General features: G+C 44.1%; 1 protein-coding gene across 7 annotated transcripts in view; it reads right to left on the reverse strand.

The window, feature by feature from the left end:
- The window catches only part of DLG5 (discs large MAGUK scaffold protein 5), a 153,445-nt gene that overhangs the window by 40,866 nt on the left and 89,309 nt on the right, over positions 1–23,270 (reverse strand). For 4 of the 7 annotated variants that reach the window (XM_021006092.1, XM_021006091.1, XM_021006090.1 and 1 more), the window contains 8 exons: positions 18,317–18,576; positions 15,872–16,184; positions 11,990–12,220; positions 7,340–7,524; positions 4,176–4,301; positions 2,709–2,841; positions 768–895; positions 45–220 (listed from right to left, as the gene is read on the reverse strand). In XM_021006092.1, coding sequence (XP_020861751.1) covers positions 45–220; positions 768–895; positions 2,709–2,841; positions 4,176–4,301; positions 7,340–7,524; positions 11,990–12,220; positions 15,872–16,184; positions 18,317–18,576 — 1,552 coding nt within the window. The remainder of the gene's footprint in view (positions 1–44; positions 221–767; positions 896–2,708; positions 2,842–4,175; positions 4,302–7,339; positions 7,525–11,989; positions 12,221–15,871; positions 16,185–18,316; positions 18,577–23,270) is intronic. The other 3 variants (XM_021006096.1, XM_021006094.1, XM_021006093.1) reach the window with 1 other exon arrangement.

A 23,270-nucleotide genomic window follows, 5' to 3' on the forward strand; every position in this document is an offset into this window, starting at 1 on the left:
TCAGCCCCACTCTCCTGTGTCTCCTAAAGCCCCTAAACTGTTACCTTTGTGTCCAGCCAGGTTAATGTGGAGTGGTGTTATCACCTTCCCTCCCAGGGACTTCCTTCTCCGGACCACCATGTTAATGACCCCTCCACCACTGAGAACAGCCTTGACCACCTGCTTCTTGTCCTTGTTGGTAAGGTCCACATCATTGATTCTGAGCAGCCAATCATTCACTCTGGCAAGGGGGCAACATTAAATCATCACCAACTGAGGCCTGGGAAGCAGATTTCCCTCCGCCCCCATTCATCTCCTCCCCCCAGTTCAGGCAGATTTTAACCTCTATGAAAGAGGTACACATCTCCTAAGTACTCTAACGTGAACAATGCCTTCCTATTCTCTACTGGAAAAGAGACAGCCAGACATTCAGCCCACCTAGTGTCTACCAGAAAATTGGGTAGAAGGAGAGAGCGGAAGGTGGGTGCCATTTGACAGGCAGGTAATGGAGACCATGTATCTCCTTAAGAAAAAAATGATGGGTTTGCATCTTTGCTGAAAAAGGAGAATAGGACAGAAAGAGGAAGAAACAGACTTCTAGAAGTCACTAAGGTCCTAAGATTTATTTTTGTACATCTTCTTTGGGTCAGCATGGACTCAAACTGAAGATAGGAATCTTGAGTTTGGCAAAGATTTTAGTGTTTCTACCCCTGGCCTCCTCCCCGCCATGCCTGCCTCATTGTCCTCACATCCTCAAAAGACCACAGACTAACCCATTCCCGTGTTACCTTAATCGACCATCCGCAATGCTTCCCTTGTCTACTTTAGTGACAAAGATGCCACAATCCCCAGGGAGGTAGGGCTCATTCACACCTTCTGCCACATCAAATCCCAGCGCCTTCAAATCCATATCCTCCTATGGGAAACAGCGACAGAGCGTGACGCATGGCACAGCCAGGAGAAGCCCGTCTCAGAAAGTGTAAGTTGGCACCAACCCAAACCCACAGGCTTAGCGGGCACTCCTCCTCCTCCCTCTCTGTTCCCATCCGACTCTGCAAAGCCATCCTCAGTGCCTGCCACTCAACAAGGCTGCTTTAGTCACAGTCTTCTAGACTATTAATTGAGGGAAGGAAGGGTAGCACTGGACACTAGAGAGAGCCCTGGATTCAAAGTCACCACTGGTTCCAATGTAAGTTCTGCATATTATCTGTGGGGACTTGAGAGTCATTTAATAACTCTGGGTCTCAACTGCCTTATCTATGAAAATGAACTACATGACCTCAGGTCTCTCCCAGCTCTAAGATTATGAGCGTCTAACTCTAATTCATTTGACCACACAGCATAATAGAGGCTCTCTATCTCGCTTCAACATGACTGAGCTAGCTGTTTGCACAAAAGGTGATCACAAAGAACTCTTTTACTTACTCAAGGACCGTGGCTTAAATGGAGAAGGCAGAGTAAGGGGACCCTGTGGACTACACTTTACCAGGTCTTACCTGGCTACACATCTTTTGATGGCTTGACCAAGTTTTTAATCTTTTTTTTTTTAAACTTGGAGAAAATTCCGTCTCTCATACATTCTATCCACATGTTCTTACGGTCCAATCATTTCATTTACTAACATTTGCTCCAACCTGCCCTCTTTTGTAATGCCTTCAGCAATAGATGTCAGAAGCTGTGAAATACTCAGGAGGACAGCATAAGCTTTTGCTACAGATCATAGTAAAGAAGAATTCATGGTACAGTGGATGGAGAGCCAGCCTCAAAACCAGGAAGACCAGAGTTTGGGTCCTGACTGAATCACACTGGCTATATGACTTTGGGGGAATCACTGAATCACTTAGTGCTCCAAACTAGAGAGGGCACTAGATTAAAATGTAATAGAGATGGGGAGCTAGGTGGCACCGTGGATAGAGCTCTGGCCTTGGAGTCAGGAGAACCTGAGTTCAAAACCAGCCTCAGACACTTGACACTTAGCAGCTGCGCGACCCTGGGCAACTCACTTAACCCCAACTGTCTCACCAAAAAGCAAAAAAAAAAAAAATATTTAACAAAATAAGTAAAAATACAATACAACACAGATAACATGTGGTTTTCTAAGTCAAAATGTGGGCAAGCAGGGAACCCTTCCTTTCTGTTCTAAGTAACTCTCTACAACTACAAGTAACAGAGAAGGGCCTGACCTATATTGCGAGAGGGAATTTCCTCCCTTCAAAGTTCCATATGTTTATGAAATCACAGGTACAGTCCATTATCCTTATCCCTAATAATAAAGAAAACCTGAATTTACTCCCTTCAATCCCCAAGGAAAATGTAAATTATATCAAGAACAACTGAATGTCTAACCCAAATGACTGCCAAAGACCTAGCTGTGTCTCCTTGAGAAGATGCTTCCAGATCCCCCCAGCCTAGACCACAAACCTGTTGGAAGGACAGGGAAAGGGAACAAGCATTTGTATACAGTCCCTATTATATGTAAAGCATTTTACAAATTTATCTCATTTGATCCTCACACCAAACCTGCGAGGTAGGTGCTGCTATTACTTCCATCTTACAGCTGAAGAAACTAAGGCCAACAGAGGTTAAGTAACTTGACGAGGATCCCACAGCTAGTAAAGTGCCCAAGGCTGCATTTGAACTCGGGTCTTCCTGACTCCAAGCCCAACACTTTATCCACTACACCACCTAGGTGACGCTTTCTGGGAAGAAGACAGTTAAAGCCAACTTACTCTGTCCTTTTCAAACTCCACTATTTCTGTTTCCCACTCCATAGAATCCGTGTCGATGGCCGAATCATGGGAACTATGCGCCATCAGCTGCCGGAAACGCGCTTCCTTTTCCAGCTGGTTCTCCATCTTTTCCCTATGGAAAGAGAGAGTTTTAGAGCTGAATTTCTAGACAGCAGAGTCATCTTCCTGCCTCCTCTACTGCCAAATCATGGCAAGGTTCTCCCGTGGCATCTCAAAAGCCTAAAATCATCCATTAAAACTAAAAGGCAAAAAGGAAGCCCCCACAGATGCCCAACAGCTGTTTATAGGAGCAAAGAAAAAAGAAGACAGTCATCAGCGGGGAAACAGCTACACAAATTACTGTGCATGCATGTGATGGATTTATTACTGTGCTCTAAGAAAAGACAAGTCTGATTGTATGCAGAGAAGCACAGGAAGATTTACCAAGTGAGACAGCGTGAAGGAAGCAGAACCAATAAAACAATATGTGCAGTAACTACAAGGTAAATGAAAAGCACCACCAAAAAAAAAACACCAGAAAACAAACATTGCAAAATTACAAAGATTATACATAAGAAGATGTGTGAGAAGACACGTGCCCTTCCCCCTTCACAGAAGTGGAATGCCCCCAAGTATGGAATATTGCACATATTTTCAGACTTTTAAAAATGTATTATTAGTTTTGCTGGGGGGTTTTTCTCTTCTTCCTCTTTTTCTTTTTTCTTTAAAAAATATTTTTTGTTGTAAGAAATGACTCTCTGGTAGAGGGAAGGAACAGGGACATTGTGACATTGACAGGTTCAATGACCTGCCCAGGGGCACTCTGTCACTGAGTTATAGGCAGATCCCAAGGCATCCTGACTCTAATACTAGCCTAGCACCCACTATGCCAGGCTCCTCTTTTGACAATCACAGGTATGGAAATCTCCAATAATACACTGGCCAAAACATTAGCAACTCTTTTCTGTAGTGTTCAAGGCCCTCAGAGGGCCTTCCCCTCAGAAGGGAGAGAAGAGGGGAAGAGGAGGAGGAGACATTTATATAATGTGTTAAGATTTGGAAAAAAGCACATTATTTCATTTTGACCTTTTCAACAATCTTGTGATACAGGTACTATTATTAGCCAGTTTTGCAGGTGAAAAACCAAGACTCAGATGTTAAGTGACTCCGGTGGGATTTAACCCACGTCTTTCCAAGCCCCGAGTCCAGGGTGCTATCCACTATTCTAAGCTACCTCTCAAATTGACCCCCAGTATCAAAAGGAGAAAGAGTAGAAATCCAGCATTTTCACCTGCCCTATGGATTAAGGGGAAAAGGAAAAGTGAAAGGGACCTTCCTGAGAGCAGAGGCCAAGCCAGGAAGGGACTAAAAATCCAGCCCTCTAGAACTGCAGTTAAATACAGTAACGTCCAGGCCTCAGTGAGTGCCCAAAGGCCTGCAGGATCCTGGGGAGGCACACCCACATACTTCAGCTCCTTAAGCTCTCTGCCAGCATCATTCTTCTGTTTCCTCATATCATCCAGGTTGCGCAAGGCTTCAGCCAGGTCACTCACTGCCCGGTCCCTCTCACGCCGTAGATTGTCACACAAGGTCCTGGAGGAAGAGAGTAAGAACAGGGAAGAGAGAAGGTGAACTCCGGGGACAAAAAACAGCACCTCTTTTCCCAGCCCACTGCGTGCTGTAGTGTAGTATGATAGAATATAAACTCCCTGAAGGCAATGGCTCTTTCATTTTTGGTTTTGTGTTCCCAAAGTCTATCACAGTGCTTGGCACACAAAAGGAACATAATAAATGCTTGTAAGTCAATTCATTAATGGAATTATACACCTCTGGGCAAGATGATATTTTTAAAGGAGAAGATCCCCTTATCCTGGAATATTCTAACCAAGTTACTTGGAAAGAAATTTTCCATTAACAACTATTTTCTTCCTCCCCAACTTGAAAAAAAAAAAGACAAAATTCTTAGAACAAATACAAGTGGTCAAGTAAAACAAATTCCTGCACTGGCCAGGTCAAAAAGCAAATGTCTCATTCTGTATCATCACATCATCAATCTAAACGGATACACAGATAAGATCACATCATAAACAAGTGTGAGGAGCAAAAAAGAAATTACCTGCCAGGTCTTTGGATAGGGGAAGAGGTCCGTGGCCAAACATGAGATAGAAAGAATTACGGAGGATAAAATGGACAATTTTGATTACATAAATTAAAAGGGTTTTGCAAAATCTTTGCAAAAATAAAACAAATATAGCTGGAAGTAGAAAGGAAATCATTAACTGGGGAAAAAAACATTTGTGGGTTGCTTTTCTGATAAAAGTCTCATTTCCACGATCTATATATGGAACTTATTCCAATTTAAAAGACTAAGAGCCATTTCCCAATTTATGAATGGTTAAAGGGTAGCTTTCAAATAAAGAAATTCAAGTTATCAATAGGCACAAAAAAAAAGTGCCATATCACTAATAATTAGCAATGCAAATTTAAGTAATTCTAAGGATCTATTTCACCCATCAAGCCACATCTTCTAAGTGTCTGGGTTTTGAACCCATGTCTTTGAACAAAATTTAGCAATATATCTGTTAGATCACACTGCCAATCACCTCCAAAATTACCCTCCCCAAATTATTTATTGTCTGCAGGAGGCCTTTGTAATAACGCATCTATGGTCTAGGAGTGGTAAGAGAGAGCTAAAAAAGACCAATACATTCTCCCATTACTTCAATGACTTTATAAGAAGAGTTTACAGTTTCTTTATAAGATGGAAATGGGCTGAGGCGGGATCACATGGTGGTAAGTGGGGGAAGAGAGGCATAGAAGCAAGGACATATAAAACTGCTCAGTGAGGACAAGGGCTAAGGAGAGAATGTCCTGCCAGGCTCCCACCAGAGTCTTTATGCTTTGGGCAGGGCAGGGCCCAGAAAAGAGAAGACACGAATAAGCACCACTCTCTTCTACATTAACCATCAGTCATTAAAAGAACATCACCAGCTTGTGAATCAGCAAGGCGGGTCAGCAAAGGTAGAGGCCCACTCCTTCACTCTGGCTAAAAGCCGCAAGTATATTCACCCTTAAAGATGTTCTCGTAACTGCCCAGCTGCAAGTTGCCCCTTCCAAAGAGTAGCAACACCTAATGTTTATATGCAACTGGCTTGTGGACAAAACATTTTCTGCACATTATCTTGTTGCACACTTAGAACCACCTGGTAAAGAAGGGAGCATAAACATTATTTTCCCCATTTTCAAGATGAAGAACAATGATAATTAATAACTGGCATCTATTTAGCACTGTAATATTTATAATTATTTCATATAAATTATTCCATTCAAATCTCATCAGAATCCTCCAAGGTATGATCCTGGAGGACCAATGAAGCATGTTATCGACCTCCTGACAAAAAGGTGACAGACTGAAAGCAAAGAATGAGATGCCCAATGTAGGAATTTGTTTTGTTTGACTCTCCACATTTATTACAAGGGTTTTGGTTTTCTTTTTTTTTCAACTGGGGAAAGCAGAGGAAAAGGGGAAGGGAAAAAGGGAGGAGGAAAAGAAAACAATTTTTATTAATAACAAAGTTTAAAAATTTTAAATTCTACAAGGTAAATACCATTCTATCCCCATTTTACAGAAAAGAAAAATGAGATGAGAAAGAGGTTAGGTAACTTTCCCAGGGTCACACAGCTGGCAGATGAATGAAACTAGATTCAAAACCAGGTCCTTCTTTATTGCAAGTCCAGCACCCTGCCTACTACTCCACACTGCCTCACAGAAAGCTCAGAGAAAGGATTTCTCCAAGGTAACATGAGGCAGAGATACAATTCAAACAAATACAAAACACCCCATGTATGTAGAGTGCTTAAGAATTTTCCAAGTGTATTAACATATGGGGGGGTGGTGTTAGGTAATGGGGTTAAGTGACTTGCCCAGGGTCACACAGCTAGTAAGTGTTATGTGTCTGAGACCAAATTTGAACTCAGATCCTCCTGAATCCAGGGCCGGTGCTCTAACCACTGTGCCACCTAGCTGCCCCATGTATTAACATTTTTTATCTCACTAACATTGCTAGGAAATAGATAGATGGGGTGGTGCAGCCATTACTGTCTCCATTTTGCAGATGAAGAGAAGATGACTGCCCAAGGTTGCAGAGCAGCTAAGTAATGTTACTGGAACTACAATTCTAAGTGACAAGTTATTTGTCCACTTCTGGCTCACTCCAGCAGACTGAGAATAGAAACACTTGGGTTCCAATCCACCAACTTACTGTGTGACCCTGAGTGCCCTTCTTGTCCCTGGATTGCAAACTTCTCCAGGTCAAAGGACAGGGTTGGCCTAGATCAGCTGTCAAATTCATGAGCCAAACAGCCTCCAAGCCCCCAAAACTCCCAAGTGAACCAGACGAAAATGCAATTGGGAATGTGGACAAAAACATGAGACAACACCGATTATTTTGGGAAAGCACTGGGTGAATGTGATTTGATGCACTGAGTATGGCACCTAACCAAATGCTTCATACAAACCTTTACTCATTGATTAAAGGGCATGTGAGATGGGTTGTGGGGGAAATTTTAGAGGAGCATCCAATACACAAGAGAGAGCCCCTCACCATTTAGACCCCGGAGTGTCAAGTTACCGTATACTCTCCCTCTCTGCCACAATCTTGTCTCGCTCCTGGAAGGCCCAATCTCGCCTACATTTTGCCACTTCTGCCTCTTGGATGGCTTCTTTGAGCTCCTGGGACATGGCCTCGTACTGCTTCCGGAGCATTTCGATCTCTTTGTTGGCTCTCTCAATGTCCAGGGTTGCTGAATCCTGTATCTATGAGGTCAGACAGAGAGAAGAGGTTTATGGATACATCTCAGCATGGCAGTTTTAAGTTCCTCTCTCTTGGACCCCAGAGGTATAACTAAGGCTCTCTGCATCCACTCAAAGACAGAACAGCAAGACTGTGACCAATCCCCACCACATTCCACCCTAACCCAACTTGCCCCTTCTGTTCCAATGCTATGTATCCATCTATCATGGTTTAAAGTCTGATAGAATGGGGCCTGACAATGACTCTGTTCCCAACCTGGGCAGACCCCCCAGATGTCTATAGGGACCCTCCTTCAGCAGAAACGTCTACCTACCCCTGAAGCCTGTTGGCTCCCCAAGAATTCTATCTTGTACTCAATTTTACCACAGAATCACAAATCTGAAAGGAAACTCAGCTGCCCCCTAAGCCAACCCACACCCAAAAGGAATTCCTACTCCCACTGTAACACACAAGTCAAACAGGTGTGCAGTCTCCACTCAGAGACTTCTAGGAAGGGGAACCCAGTACCTCCTGAGGCATTCTACTCTACTCTTCAACATCAGTGATTACGAATTAGTTTGTTATTGTTGTTGTTTTCTACTATCAAGCCTAATTTTGCCTCTGATACGTCTACCCTCAGCCCTGGTTCTGGTCTCTGGGGCCAAACAGACCAAATCCATTCTTTTCCACATGACAGCCCTTCAGACACATGAACACAGAAATCATGTCTCCCCTGAACCTTCTCTTCTATAGCCTAAATTTCTCCATTTCCTTCAGCCAGTCCTTATATAACATGGACTCAAGATTATCCGGCAGTAGCAACAACAAACACTTATTAGGTGCTTACTACGTGCCAAGTACCATGCGTTATCCCAGATGCCCTCTTCTGAGCGCTGCCCAGTTTAATCAGTGTCCTTTTCAAACTGTGGTGCCCAGAACCAAACATAATATTCCAGGTACAGTCTGAAGAGTGCAGAGTACAAAGGGGCTATTGCCTCCTTATTCCTGGAAGGGAAGCCTTTTTTTAGTCAGCCCAAGATTACAACAGCTTTTTTGGCCCCTATGTCACACAGCTGAATTATATACTAAAACCGTCCTCATCTTTTTCAGACAGACTGCTGTCTAATCTATGCCTTCTACATCCTATACTTGGCAAGTTGATTTTTTGAACCCAAGTGAAAGACTTTACATTTATCACTAATGAATTTCATCTGATTGGAATTGGCCCAATGTTCTAGCCTGTCAAGATCCTTTTGAATCCTGTCTCTATTACCTAAGTTGTTAGCTAGCCCCCTCAGTTTTGGTTTATTGTGTCATGATTTTACTACAAATGTGGCACTGGCCACATACATAAACCGCCAGCCCCTGAGGGAAGGGGAAGCAATAAGGTAATCTAGAAGGTGTTTCAGCACATCATATCCTAGCTACTGGGATCTGGTTAGGCTTGCCAATGTATACATGGGGGGAAACGCCCAATCCAAGTAAGCTCAGGCACCAGAGAAGACAAGGAATGAACGATGGAAAAATCAAAAGTAAGAGCATCCACTCCAGCAACATATTATTTTTTGTTTTGTTTGTTTCCCTGGCTTCCTTCAAGACTCAGCCCCTTCCCAATCTTCCCTCCTTCCCCTCTTCCCAGCTGCTTTGCCTTTATGCAAAAATCACCTTCCATCTCTCTGTCTGTATTTCATATGTACCTGGTTATTTTCATGCTTGTCTCTCCCGTTAGAATATGAGCTCCTTGAGGGCAGGGCCATTTTTACCCTTTTATGCATCTCCACTGTTTAGCAAAGGACTTGGCACATAGCAATCACTCAGTAAATGCTTCCTGACTGACTGACTGTTGCCTACAAGGTCACTTTTCAAAAACTGGATATCTCTTGTGAAGCAAGAAGAGAAACTCTTGGTGGTACCATAATGGCTATCTTTCACCATTCAGTTTTATAACAGAAAGGTTATTGGGTTAAAAAGTTCTCCCCCTTAAAATCTCTAAAACTCCTGACCTTGGGAATTTTAAAATCAGTTTATGACACAAAAGCCACACAATTCAAATTAACTAGGGAAAAATAAGGTGTGTAACTCCCACCCCCTCACAAATTCTAGTTCTAACTGGACTCAATGACCTCTAAGGTTCCTTCCGATTCTAAATATGATTATAATATTCTATTAATTTCACTTTGCACAAGTCAACAAAGCCAATTTTTAATTTCAGTGTTAAAATAAACTACTCATCTGCCTTAATTCTATGATAAAGCCTGGACTTGTCCCCACTAAACTCTGGAAACTCATGCCTCAGGGTGACAAAGGAATAGCTAGGATTATCTCAAAGGATCATAGATCCTTCACATCCATAAACCAGGAGGCATGTCAAAAGCACTCATCTTCCACATTAGCTAGCTGATCTTATGGAAGGCAGCCTGGAGTTCTCTGAAAGTGCTGAAAACCCGACCCAGGCAAACGAACACCATACCCTATAGCCAGGAAGGCTATAGGCGTTGAACCTCCTCCAAGTCACACAACAGCGTGAAAATGAAAGATTTGCCATCTGTCTATTTGTGCTTCCAACTCCCCCCAGTCGCCCAGTTACCCAGAGAGAACAAAGGGAAGAAACGTTCTCTCTCACTACGCTTCTGAAAGACCTGCGGGAGATTTTCCAATCAACCAATGAAATATTTATTCAAACATCTGACTGATAGCAAAAGCAATTTCCTGTAGAAGCGGAATGGGTTAGCATACTTTTCTCCCCACCCCTATTCCCTGATGTTCTTTCTGGTAACTGAGAATCAGAAATTGGAAATACAAATTCGGTTTGTTCCCCAAAGGCAAGATTTGACATATACAGAGTTTCCTCTTTCACCCCAAACCTCCTTTTTCTCCCCAGAGTAGCAAAGCAGACACCAAAAGACAGTCTTCACAGCCTACACAGAATTCCACCAACAGCACAGGGACTCCAGAGACCCTGGCCCTGAAGCACAAAAAGCACATGGCATAAAACGTGGAGCGAGACCACATTCAACAGAGGCAGAGCCTTGGAGCATTAAGCAAAGTGTGGGGGAACAAAGAAGGAGGCTTCCTGCCTGACCGACCTCAGCAGACTCGGGTGCTAATCCAACCCAAGGGGGAGCTTCTGAAGCTCAGCTCTTCACTGGCAAAGAGAATACCTTATTTTTCTTCTTGTACTTCCCCCCCCTCCCCGACACTCTCAAACACAGAATAAGATAGCACAAGACTCTACTAGAGTCAGCCCAGTGGCTGTAGACTAAGACCTTCCTAATAACATGGTCACTGCCATTTTGCGGGAGAGGGATGCAAGGACGTAAAATTAATTGACCGCCCCACCCAAAAGGCCTATCTATCTTAAAAAAGATGCCCAAATTACTATAATTACTTTATTGGGAAGAGAGGAGGAACTGGGGAACTGGAAAAGGGGTTGTAGAACTTCAGAGCTTAGAGGAACCTCAATCCAATCTCTTCCATTATTTTTGCTTGGTTTCTTTGGTGAGGCAATTGGGATTAAGTGCAACCTCTACCATTTTACAGATGAGTAAACTGAGGCTTAGAGGGTAAAAACCCAAAGTAACATTAACCAGTCAGTGGCAAAGTCAGGACCAGGACCCTGGTCTCTTAACTCCTCAATCCAGGCGTACTTTCTACGATACCACACAATCCACTCACGGTTGGGTTGCATTTTAAAGACATTGCCACAGTCCTCTGATTGATCTCTCCATGTTGTCTCTCCCCCCTCCAAAGTATCCTCTACTCAGCTGCCAAAGCAGTTTTCCTAGAGTACAGATCTGACCATGTCATCTTCACGCTCCAACTCTAGAGGCTCCCTATTACCTCCACGACAATCACTGGCTTTGAAAGTCCTTCCTAACTTTCCCCTGGCTGTCTCCATGCTTACAATGCTCTCCATGCTTACCTACCACTGGAAGGAAGGAGAGTCTGCTCAAAGCCTACTTTCCGCAGGAGGCCTTTCCCGATCCCTCTCCTTGCTAGCATCTTCCCCTCCAAGACTGCCTTCCACTTACACTGTACGTGCATGTGTGTCCTCAACTCACATGAGTGTAATTACTTGGATGTTGTCTCCTCCACTGTCCCTTGAGGGCAAGGACTGAGATTCTAACTTCCTACATTCAGCACCGAGCACATCTGCCATACAACAAACACTTAATAAATGTCCGTTGACTGATTATTCTAATCTAGGAAAGCCAATTACTAAAGGTCATCAATTGCCCAATGATGATCCATCTATCCCCTTTGCCTCCCTCATTGGGCTAATGTGGGTGGTCTCTGTGACACAGGTGTGTAAAGCTGAGCAGGCTTTCCAAAGGAACCTTGCCCCCTCCCCCCCCAACTCAGGCATGGGCACACCCCCAAATTCCCAAGCGTGTTTCTGGCTCCCGACAGGAGTGTGATCCACTCCCCAGGCTACCTAAGGGAAGGTGGGGGTTGGGGAGGAATTTACCTACGGGAGGTGGTCAGTACCTGGCGAGCTTGGTAATATTCCCTGAGTAGATGGTCTCTCTGGATGATAGCTTCTGTCCTCTCCTTCCTGGCCACATCTCTTTCTTCCTTCACTGCCTCTATATCTTTGCAAGCTTGGTCAAGCTCTTTTTGAGCTTCCGCCTTGTCCTTCACCTCGTAGCAGTATTTTTCCAGTAACTCATTCCTCTCACAGACTGCCCGATCTCTTTCCACCAGAGCTGAGTTCAGCTCCTAAAACAAGAGCCCATCGTTGGCACACATATCACATCGAAGAGAGAGAACAAAAGCAAAGTTGTCACCTTCCCTCTGGCCAAGGGCACACAAGAGGTGCTTTCTGTGTGGGGATTTCACATTCTACCAAGAAGGCCATTACAAGCCCCAAGGCTCTGCTCAGGAACCAAGGCAGAAAGCTGGTACCAAAGAACCAAAGGTAGGTAAGGTCTAGCCTCAGGCATCAACTCTCAGTCAAGGTGATCCAGCAGGGCCTGAGCGCCTGGCAATGGACAATACTGCTGAGGCCAAAGAGGAAAGCCAGGACAAGTGTTAAAATGTCCTATTTTATGGGAAAAATCACATGTGTTGGTCCTTAAAAGTCTTATAGTTCTCTTTTTCAGAGCACAGGCTGAAACTCAGGCATTTCTGCCCTTAAGAAAGTATGTGCCAACACTGTTCTGGAATCAATTTCCCAGCTAAATGAAGGGGCTGGTGAAATGTGGGAGGGGGGTCAGAAACCTGAGGGGGTTGTTTCCAGTAAGTACAGGCAGATGCTGGCATGGTGCCCTTCCATGTTCTCGGAGAGGTGGCATTCAGGCTGCCTCTCTGAGTAAGTGCAGTGAGCCAGGACAGGACCCAGTCAGCTGATGGGTTAGACTCAGACTGTGACCCTCCTCTGCAGAGAACTCTGGAACACGTGGCTGGAGGTCATCATCCTGACCCTAACGCTCAGTTCCAGAGAAAGAAGATATTACAGAAGCCCCAGCTATGGAAGCAGGGTGTCTAGGGAAGGTGCAGGGTTGGAATGAAGGGCGCTACATGAAAATTCTCAGCTGGATGGAAGACTGTTCAATCCAGGAGGGTTCCCTATTGGCCACTCCCCTGCCAGGTGGACTAGGCCAGGAGAAGAAAGAAAGGGGGAATGGGGTAGAGAAACAAGGGGACAGAAAAAGAGAGAAAGATTACAGAGACTGTTCTTTGACTTCTCACAGACCAATATTTACAGCCTGAAGGACTGAGATAGATGGGAGAACATGTTTTATTTTCATCAGAGATAAAAAGTGTTTACACAAAAGCTTCTGTGATGCCAGCCTTCCAAGAGTCCCTAGGGAACCCAGGATGATTTTCTTCCACTTGGGGGGGAGGGGGAGAACATAACCTCCAGTCTGATAAGTCAGGTGTCCATTTAGAGCCATTCAGCACAGGGAGAAAAGTGCTTTGTCAGTAAAATGCCAACCAAGTGTCCACGAGGGATGTAAGATGAAAACAACCCTTTCCTAAGGCCATAAAAGTCTTGTACACAGCTCTAGGCCAGCAGATAGGCAGGCAGCTTTGGGGTCAGAGCTAGAGAGAATAACACTCATCCCCCTTCTAGGCTCATTGGTCTCCTGATGACAGTAAAGATCTGCTTCCAAGAGGCATGAATTAAGGTTAGGAAAAGGAGCTGCTGATTGCTCCAATAGCCTCCAAGGGCATTTTGTGAAGCCCAGCTGTGACCTTGGCATAGCTCTCTTAACAGAGGGGAAACTGGAGGGGAATAAAAGGCAACTATCTTATCCCCTCCCTGAGAGGTAGATTTTGAGGAAAGAGAAATCAGACGCAAGAAAGAGAATTTTTCCTCATTCTGATGAGACTAAAGGAGCTATTAACCTGGAATCCAAGGTGCTAGCTAAGCATAAAAATGGTTTGATTTTGAGTAAGGTCAAGCTACAAAAACTTATGCTTCTCATTCTAACTCCTGCCCCTTATCACCTAATAACACGGTCAAATAAAACCATGAGGCAGATGACCGGAGGCGGAGACAGAGCTGTGCACGTCCCTATGCTGCTAAAAGGCACAGCTTCCAGAAATCACACCCAGACACCACCCCCTCTACACATGTCACCCAAGGCTGGGGAGAATCTGCCCTCACCTTAAACTCGCATGCAGAGTTCTTCCTTAATGGGTAAATCCATTCCCCTGGTGTACCTTTCAGAGACTATGATGGAAACCTAACTATTTATTAGGAAATCCCCATGGCGGCCATCTATGTATCAATGATTTACCATATGGGATGAACACCTGGTTTGATGTTGGTTTCACCTCATGCAATTCACTACATGGAAGCCTGAACTCCATACCACCCACCCCCCCTACCCACGACCCACCACCAGAGACACACATACACACACACAGACTGGCAAAAGAGTAGAGACACATGGGCACAGAACAGTTAGGACAAGAAAAAAGAACAACGTGCCACTCACTGGAGAATACCAAAAGACCATGAAAAGGCCAAGCACTTAAGGCAATGTGGGACACAGCAGATTTATGCATGGTAGGTCAAAGTCACTTCTGCACTTCATGGCAGATAGCCAGAATAGGGAGGCTGGCCAATGGCAGACTAATAAGTCAACCTCTATAGGCAAAGATGTACCATATAACCATCCTTCCATCCCCTTTCCTCCTGCTTCTTCTCTCATCAGTATCAAACATTTCTACAGAGAAAAGAACTTGGATGGTACAGCCTCAGTTGGAAAAAGCCTAAACCTGCTTCAGGGAATGGAGAAAGAAGACAGAATCTATGCCCAGAGACCTGATGCTCGATGTGGTGGTTACTATGGGCAACCATGGGGTACACCCAGGTTACCCTGGCCTTCAAGGCTCTACACTCCAGGGATAAGAGTTAACTTCCAAGTTTAATGCTCCTCTTACCTCCTCCTTTACCACTTTAGCAGGACTTAAGAGGAGCAGGTTGAGGGCAGGGCAATATTCATGGAATATGGACTTCAAAATATCATCTGAATTCATCCTGGCATAAAACCCTTCATGCAATAGTATGCCTGGACGTTCCCAACTATACTTTATACTGTGAGGCTCTTGAGAATGAAAATAATGACAACTGACATATATAATGGGGCACTGAAGTTTACAGAACACTGGGTGAGTCATCTCTTTTAACATTTCCAACAACCTGGTCAGGCAAATGCTCCAAGTAATATCATGCCCATTTTATATATGAGAAAACTGAGGCTCAGAGGTGAAGGAACCTACTCATGATTACACAACTAACTACATATAAGAAGGAATTTGAACCCAGGTCTCCTTGACTCCCCAGTCCAACACTCTTTCCACTACTATGGCCTTCTGCCTCTGATCTCATGAGTTCTCACTCTCTTCCCCTATTCCTTGAGCACCACCCTCACCCCCGAACTCCCAGTTCATAGGCAGCAAAGGTACAGTGGATAGAAGGCAGAATCAAGAGTCAAGAAGACCTGAAATCCAGCCTCAGACACTCAGTAGCTGTGTGACCCTGGCCAAAGCACTTAACCTCTGTCTGCCTTCAGTTTCCTCATCTATAAAAGGGGTGTAATGGTAACATCTATATCCCAAGGTTCTTGTGAGGATCTCATGAGATATTTGTAAAACTTGAAAGTGCTATCATCATCATCATCATCATCATCATCATCATCATCATCATCAGATAGAACCGAACAAAATGGCTGTGATAAACATCTGCTGAAAAAACTCAAAGAATTTAAACCCCGAGTCACATTAACTAAAGCAGCCTCCAAGACCTTCCTTCCAAAGCCCACATCCACTTGGGTCTGCCTTTTGTGCCAGCTTCCCTCCTGCAGAGGCTGGCAGGCAGCCCGTGCCACCCGGGGGGGGGGGGAAGCTCACGTCTACCTGTCTCAGAGCCTCCACCTCTTCACTGGCCACCCGCTTCTCTGAGGTGGTGTTCTTCAGTTTGGATTCTGCCAGCTCCAGCTCTGTCTGAAGTTTGTCCAGCTCCTTGATGACCTGGTCCCGCTCACTCATGATGAGCTGATACTCATTAAAGACGGAGTCCCGCTCCTCCTTGTACTTCTCCGCATCCTTCAGGGCCTTCAGCTGCATGGCCCTCAACCGTGTCACCTCCGACTGGAGGCGCTCCATTTCCCGCTGGAGCTCCTTGTTCTGGACCGTTGCCTTGCTGAGGTCCTGCTGCATTGACTCAAACCTACAGGAAAAAAAGCAAGGAAGGCAATGAATGGGGCCGAGCCCAAAGAGAGATAGCCAATTTGGTCCTTCATCCCACTGTCTCTTATTTTGTTAATCCCACCAAAGCCACTGAAGAACCAAGCATGAAGTTTCAAGTGAAATTCCCCTATTCCCCAACCAGAGGTCACAGAGCATCAATGCCCCTGAAACAAATTTTTCTCAGTCCCCTGCCAATCCCAGGAGACAACTGAAAGCTGCACCCCCTCTTCTAATCTAGAACTGAGTTCCAGGCCTTTTTTTTCTCCCTACCCACCCACCCAGATGACAGAATTTCAGAGCAAGAAGGAAATTCAGAATCATTTAATACAACCTCTTCATTTTGCAAACAAGGGAAATGAAGCCCAAAGTCAGAAAAATGACCTGCCCAGGGTCACACCACCCATTCTCAATTCAACCTGAGCTCCCATTCAGACAGCTCCATCTGTTCCTCCCCTAGATAGATCAGTCCAGAAGGCTCTAGAAGTGATGAAGACTTAAATATTTATCTAGCACTTCCAGTTTTACAAAGCATTTTTTATCACAACAATTCAGTATGGCAGAGAGAGTGAGAATCTTGACTCTCATTTGACAGAGGGAATGGTGGCTCAGAAAAGCTACATTCATTGTTCAAAGTCACACAGAAAGTAAGTGGCCACGCTGGGCCTGGAGCCCAAACTTTTACACTCTGAGATCAGGGCTCTTTCCTTTATTTCATGCTCTCTTATCACTCTGAAATGTCTAAATACACATCGGCAGGTTGTATTTACAACCAGGGTTGTAAGGTACAGAGCCATGGTGGCCTTTCCATCACAAGTCTAACACTTTGGTTTTAAAATAGAAGTTTCTAGAGAAAAAAGACTATATCTTTTACCAGCATGGATAATACTCAACATAGTACCTTGGGAGCAGCTAAGAGACAGTTACAAAGAGAATAATTTGGGAATATATAATTGGCTTTTTAAAGAAAGCCATTCTTAAAACAAGGAGTTCACTCACATGCTGAGTAGGATCAGAGATGTGCAGGAAACTCCCAGTTACAAACTCCCTCTCTCTCCTAATGAAAATAAGCATCTTTTCTGCAAACTGAAGTCTTAGAGAGTTGCCTGGGGCAATTAGGGATTAAATGACTTGACCAGGGTCCCACTGCTAGGAAACGTCTGAGGCTACATTTGAACTCAGGGCCCTCTGACTCCAGGCCTGGCACCGTATCTACTGCACATCTTTGATCCCTCTTCTCTGCACTGCCCCCCCCTTCCTCCTGCCCTCATAATCCATGAAACAAACATGTGAAATGCCATGAAAAATGCTTTTTTATCTACTGCTGGTTTGTTAGAGATCATTCATGCGTCCCCATATAATAACCACTATAGGTTTCTCAAAGGACATATTACTACTTTTTAATTACAATATGAATAGGATTCTAATTGGACACATTTTTTTCCTTCAGTTTCATTTAAAGAGCCACAAAGGACATAAGTGCCCACGTGACACGTGGTTGTGGATTTGTCACCCCTTCAATAGAACCTGAGCAGGCAGCATGGTATTGTGGATAGAGCAGTGACCTCGGTTCAAATCCTGCCTCAGACACTTAACTAGTTGTATAAAAGTGAATATGTCACTTAACCACTGAGGGCCTCAGTTTCTTCATAAAAAGGACACTGGATTCAGTGGCCTCTAAGATGCCTTTCAGCTCTACAGATACCAAGACAGCTCTCACACGGACCAGGGCATCTCCCAATTGCCTCCACTGACTCTCAGGTCAACTGGAAAGAACCCTGGGTCAGGAATCTAGTTCCCACTCCCGTACTCATCAGCTATGTCATCTTGAGCAAGACTCTTCAAGTCTCTAAGCTTTATTTTCCCAATCCCTTCCCTCCTGGTCCCTTCTTCTTAAGGATGGTGTGAGGATGAAATGGGATCACATTCCTATTGAGTTCAGGGGAAGTGGGGTGGGAGCCAGGACCAGCCTTGTAAATCAGTAATCCCATGCCTGCGCCAGTCTATGGCACCCAGCCAGGTCATCCCAACTGGACTCTCCCAAGCCAGAGCCCCGTTTCCCCTGAATCCCTTCTCCCAAGCCATGAGGCCCTCCTGCCACCTCCTGGCTCCTACCGCCTTAGGGATAAGGAGTACTGTTGCTGGAAGTGGATTGACGTGTCCCTCTGTTTCACCAGCGTGTCTGTCTGTTTCTGCAGGCGCCTGTTCTCCTCTTCCATCTGCTCCAGCCGACTCAGGTCCGTGTTGTGGTTTGCAACCTTCTCGTTGTACCGCTTTCTCAATCCATCATAGTCCTTCTTCAGCCCTTCCAGCTTCCCCATGGCGGTGTCATACAGTGTGTTAAGGATCTCCGATGACCCATTCTCCTTCAAAACCTAAAAATAAAAGTGACTCATTTCCCAAGGGCTCTGGGACGAAAAGGGAAAGGCTTACTACCTCTCTTCTAGGTGAGAGACAGAAATGCTTGCAAGATGGAGACTCCCCTGCACTCAAAATGGGGAAAGTCTAATTCAATAGAAACCTCAACTTGGCATTAAAGAGGGTAACCAGTGCTTCTGGTAGGCAGAAAAATAAAGAATTTGAGACCACTTTGAACCTCCACTTTCTCACCTATAAGATGAGGGGAGTGGCCTAGATCTCTAAAGTACCACCATCCAGCTAAATCTATAAGAGGCCCTTGGGTTATTTATACATTATTACATCCCATGAAATCATCACAATGATAAAGGTAACTCACTGAGATCTTCTTGAAGAATACTTCAACCTCACTAATCTTAAAATAACTAGTAGGAAGACCAGGGCATGAATTTTTTTAAGTATAAATTGTAGAATTTTTAAACCCTATTATTACTTCCAAGTACACAAGATATGAAACAGCTTAAGTACCCAAAATCATCAAAGAAGGAGGAAAGGAAGCAGTATGGCGCAGTGGTGGAAATTCAAGTGAAGAAAACCTGGATTCGAATTGTGGCTTCCTCTGCTTTGCAATGTACCATGCCTGGAATCCACTGCCTCCTCACCTTCATCTCAGAAAATCCCCTTCTTTCGTCAAGTTGCAAGTCAGGCACTACCTTCTAATGCAAGCCTTTTCCTGATTCCCCCAAAGGCTAGTTTAGCCTTCCCTCCCCAACTACCTCACCTACCTAACTACAGTATTTCACTAATTTCTATGTATTTGCATTTATTCCCTTTAGATTTAGTCTGTCCACACACACAGTATACTTTTCTCTCCTTGTCAGAATAGAAGCTCCTTAAAAATAAGAATGATTTTATCCTTCGCATATGTATCTCCAAGGACTCACATAGTGTTTGGTACATAGCAGGTATTTAATAATAACTGCTTGTTTGATTTATTGGGATATGCGTGTGTGTGTGTGTGTGTGTATGTATACACACACACACAAGCTATATGTAAATATATAGCTTAATAGCTAGCAACCACACAACAATCCAGGGAGGTACGTGCTATTATTATCTTCATTATAAGGAAACTGAGGCAGACAGAGATTAAGTGTCTAGCCCACAGTCACACGGCTAGAAAGTGTCTGGGGCAAAATTTGAACTCAGGTCTTCATAATTCCCAGTCTAGCACTCTAGCCATTGTACCTGCCTCTACTTACTTCACAAGATTTTTGGAAGCATCAAATAATATATGTAAAAGACTGTGCAAATCATAAAGTCCTGTATAAACAAGTTATCACACATAGGTGGATTCCCCAAATAATTAAAGCTTAGACCTCTAAGTCCCAAAACATTTTAACAAATCTGGACAGAATCTATCTAAAATGTATCACAGAATTCCCTGCCTTCTTAAGCAGAGTATGGAGAATGTGATTTTAACTTTTTCTGAAGGAATCTACTATAAACAGCAGAATTACTGAAGGGCTAAGTATTACAGCCCAGTAATTCTTCATTGCTCTTGTGGTATGTGGGACTTTTGTCCCCATGATAAATGACATGACCCCTTGCTGCTGAGGCTTTCGAGTCAGATCTCATTTTTATAGGCTTCTGTCTCTTCCACCACTGTCAAGCTGCCAGCTGTTAATTCTCAACCTTGTTGATGTATCTACCCCACCAGCCCCTCTCCTTACTTCTAATCACTGTGGGCTGCAAAGACAGATAACCAAGCTAATTCTATGTATAAACCAGGAATCACTTGGGCTCCAAGCTATCCCCAAAGGCTGTCTTATGATTCAGAAGCTTGAATTTAACGTATGGATACTGTAACATTTTGGCTACTAAAGAGGCTTTTGTTCCCCCCCCCCTTTTAGAGACAGATAGGTGGCACCATAGTACACAGAGTGCCAGATTGTAATCAGGAATTCATATTCAGCCTTAGACACTTACTACACACTTACTAGACCCAACCTCTGTCTGCCTCAGTTTTCTCAAATATAAAACCAGAATAATAACAGAATCTACCTCCCTGGGTTGTTGTGAGGATCAAATGAGAAATTAATTCTAAAGCACCTAGCCCAGTGCCTGGCACATAGTAAGTTCTATATGTTGGCTATTATTAGCTATCATTATTATTATTCTGAAGCCTAGGCTATGGCCATTACAATACCCTGCCTCGGTCTGTAAACTTTTCTACATCTACACTTGATTCCCTTTTCTCATGAGAGATGAGAGGCAGCATCACAGAACAAGACGAAGACTTGGAGTCAGAGGACCTGAGTTCAAGATTTGGTGCTAGAAGAGCTACATTCAAATATCAGCTCAGCTGATAACTGAGGGATCTTAGAGAGGTCACCTCTCAACGCCCTGGACCTCTCAGTTCTCTCATCTGTGAAAGTAAATGGGTGGGTTAGATGAGTATGCCACCTCCATTCCAGACTCCTCCAACTCCCTCTCCCCATCCCACCAGAATTCAGATTCTCATCCTGGACTCTCATTGGTGAGCTTTCACCTTATTGTCCTTAGCCTAAGACCCACCATGTGACTGACCATGCACATCTCCTCTGCCACGGCCCCTCTCCCGAGCCTTACTCCCCTACACGTTGTCCTTCCCTATTAGAATATAAGCTCTTTAAAGGCAGAAACTGTGCTGCTTGCTTATGTGTGTATCCTGAATCCTGACACAAAGCGAGATGCCGTTTTGTTTCATTCCATCTCTAAAGCTATGAAAATTCACAGGGGAAGAAGTTTTTTTAATAGTTTATTAAATGAGAATTCCTTATACCATGTTTGAATTAATCCTGCAAATCCCAAATCCTTGCAGTTTTAATCAACAATGCTTTATGACACCAGAGAGAAAAGCAGCTACTGTCATTCCAGTGGTGCCCACAAGGTGGCAGCTGTGGGTAGGACCATGTGAGAATCTTCTAGTACTCAGATATCCCCATATCCAAACAGAAAAAAATTTTTAAATACTTACTGAGAAATTATAAGCTAATAAAATTGGTGCTGCAAGGATTGTAGAGGTCATCTAAAGTCAAAGCTCTTCATGTTGCAGATAAGGAAACTGAAGTCAAGAGCCACGAACTGCAATAGCCTAGAACAGTACTAAATATGGGGTCAATGGCCATAAGTTTGAAGCCTGGCTATGCTTATTTACTTGTGGGCAAGTATCTTCACATCCTTATCGGAAAAAATGATGGTGCTGGCCTAGAGCCAGGTTTCCATTTATGTCTCTATGGGTGTGATCTGAAGTGATTTGCCCTATTTTTCACAGGTATTAACTGGCAGAGACAAAATTCAAACCCAAACCCTTGGACTCTAGACCCAGAATTTGTTCCATTTCACAAGTTATAGTTTAGGGGCAGCTAGGTGGCACAGTAGATAGAGTACTGGCCCTGGAGTCAGGAGGATCTGAGTTCAAATCGGGCTTCAGACACTTGACACTTACTAGCTGTGTGACCCTGGGCAAGTCACTTAACCCCATTGCCTAACAAAAGGACCAAATATTTATTTATGTATACACACACACACACACACACACACACATATAAATAAATATAACAAGTTATAGTTTAAAAGAGGAAGGCTCATATCCTCAATTTCAGCCCCAGGAGTTCAATTTTCCAAAGCAAATAACATTCTCAGAGTAGAAAGGAGATTCCCTGGGAGCACAGGTTGAAGTCTACTCAAGGAATCCTAGGACCAAAAGAGATCTGAATTTTCTCCCCCTTAATATGGAAAGGGAAATACAACACCCACCAACAACGAATGCCTGCTTGTTAATAAACCTGGCTACCCTGAGGTGTCAAGAACAGTCCAGGATGCAATAAACAGCCCAGACAGTAGACCAACCAAATCTTGGTGACAAAGAACAGGTTGGACTGAAAGGGAGACACTGAACAAACTCCCAGAAGGGCCCTCTGCTTCAGTGGGGTTACCTAGCCTAGCTTTATCAGCAAATAAGCCAAGAACTAACTATATAATAAGCCAGTGGTTAAGTTCAAAGTGGTATCTGAAAAGGAATTTAAGTTTGGCCTGCCTCCATGGTCCAAAGGGAATAGTCATCCTAGGAGAAGAGGACTTTCTAAGAAATGAGATCCACCGCCCCCCCCCCCGTATTTAGCTGCCACAAAAGCTACAACCTCTTATGAGTCAAGAAGAAAGCCCCAAGCTAAGGAAAGGAAACCTCAGTCACCGTTTGAGAATTCATCTACCTTGTCATTGACCTAAATGAGGTGAAAAGGAAATCTGAGATGGAGCTGGTACTTCCTTTTCCCCACTCCCAGTGAATTCAATTTCGTTCAATTCAACAAGCACTGATTAGACACCTACTATGTGCCAAGCCTAACTGTGGTGGGCACTCAAAGAAACAGTTCTCACCCTCAATAAGCTTGGATTCTAGAGGACTGGTCCCCTGTGAGATAAACAGAAACATCAGTTCTGGCATCAAAGGAGCCAGTTTCAAATCCCACAAAGGCAAGGACGGTAAAGTTGTTTAGATGCTAGGAGATCTGTCACTATAATGTCAGGTCACTGGAGGATTTCTCCCCTGTGTATCTCTGGAAATCCAAGGCTAGCTCCAGGTCTCACAAGAATGACTCCAACAAAATCCACCAAGGAGGAGACAGAAATCACCCCTGACATCCTCATAAGATGGAACAGCTTAGCT

Source organism: Phascolarctos cinereus, unplaced genomic scaffold (genome assembly GCF_003287225.1).
Source record: "Phascolarctos cinereus isolate Bilbo 61053 unplaced genomic scaffold, phaCin_HiC Scaffold_3;HRSCAF=262, whole genome shotgun sequence".
NCBI classification, from domain to species: domain Eukaryota; kingdom Metazoa; phylum Chordata; class Mammalia; order Diprotodontia; family Phascolarctidae; genus Phascolarctos; species Phascolarctos cinereus.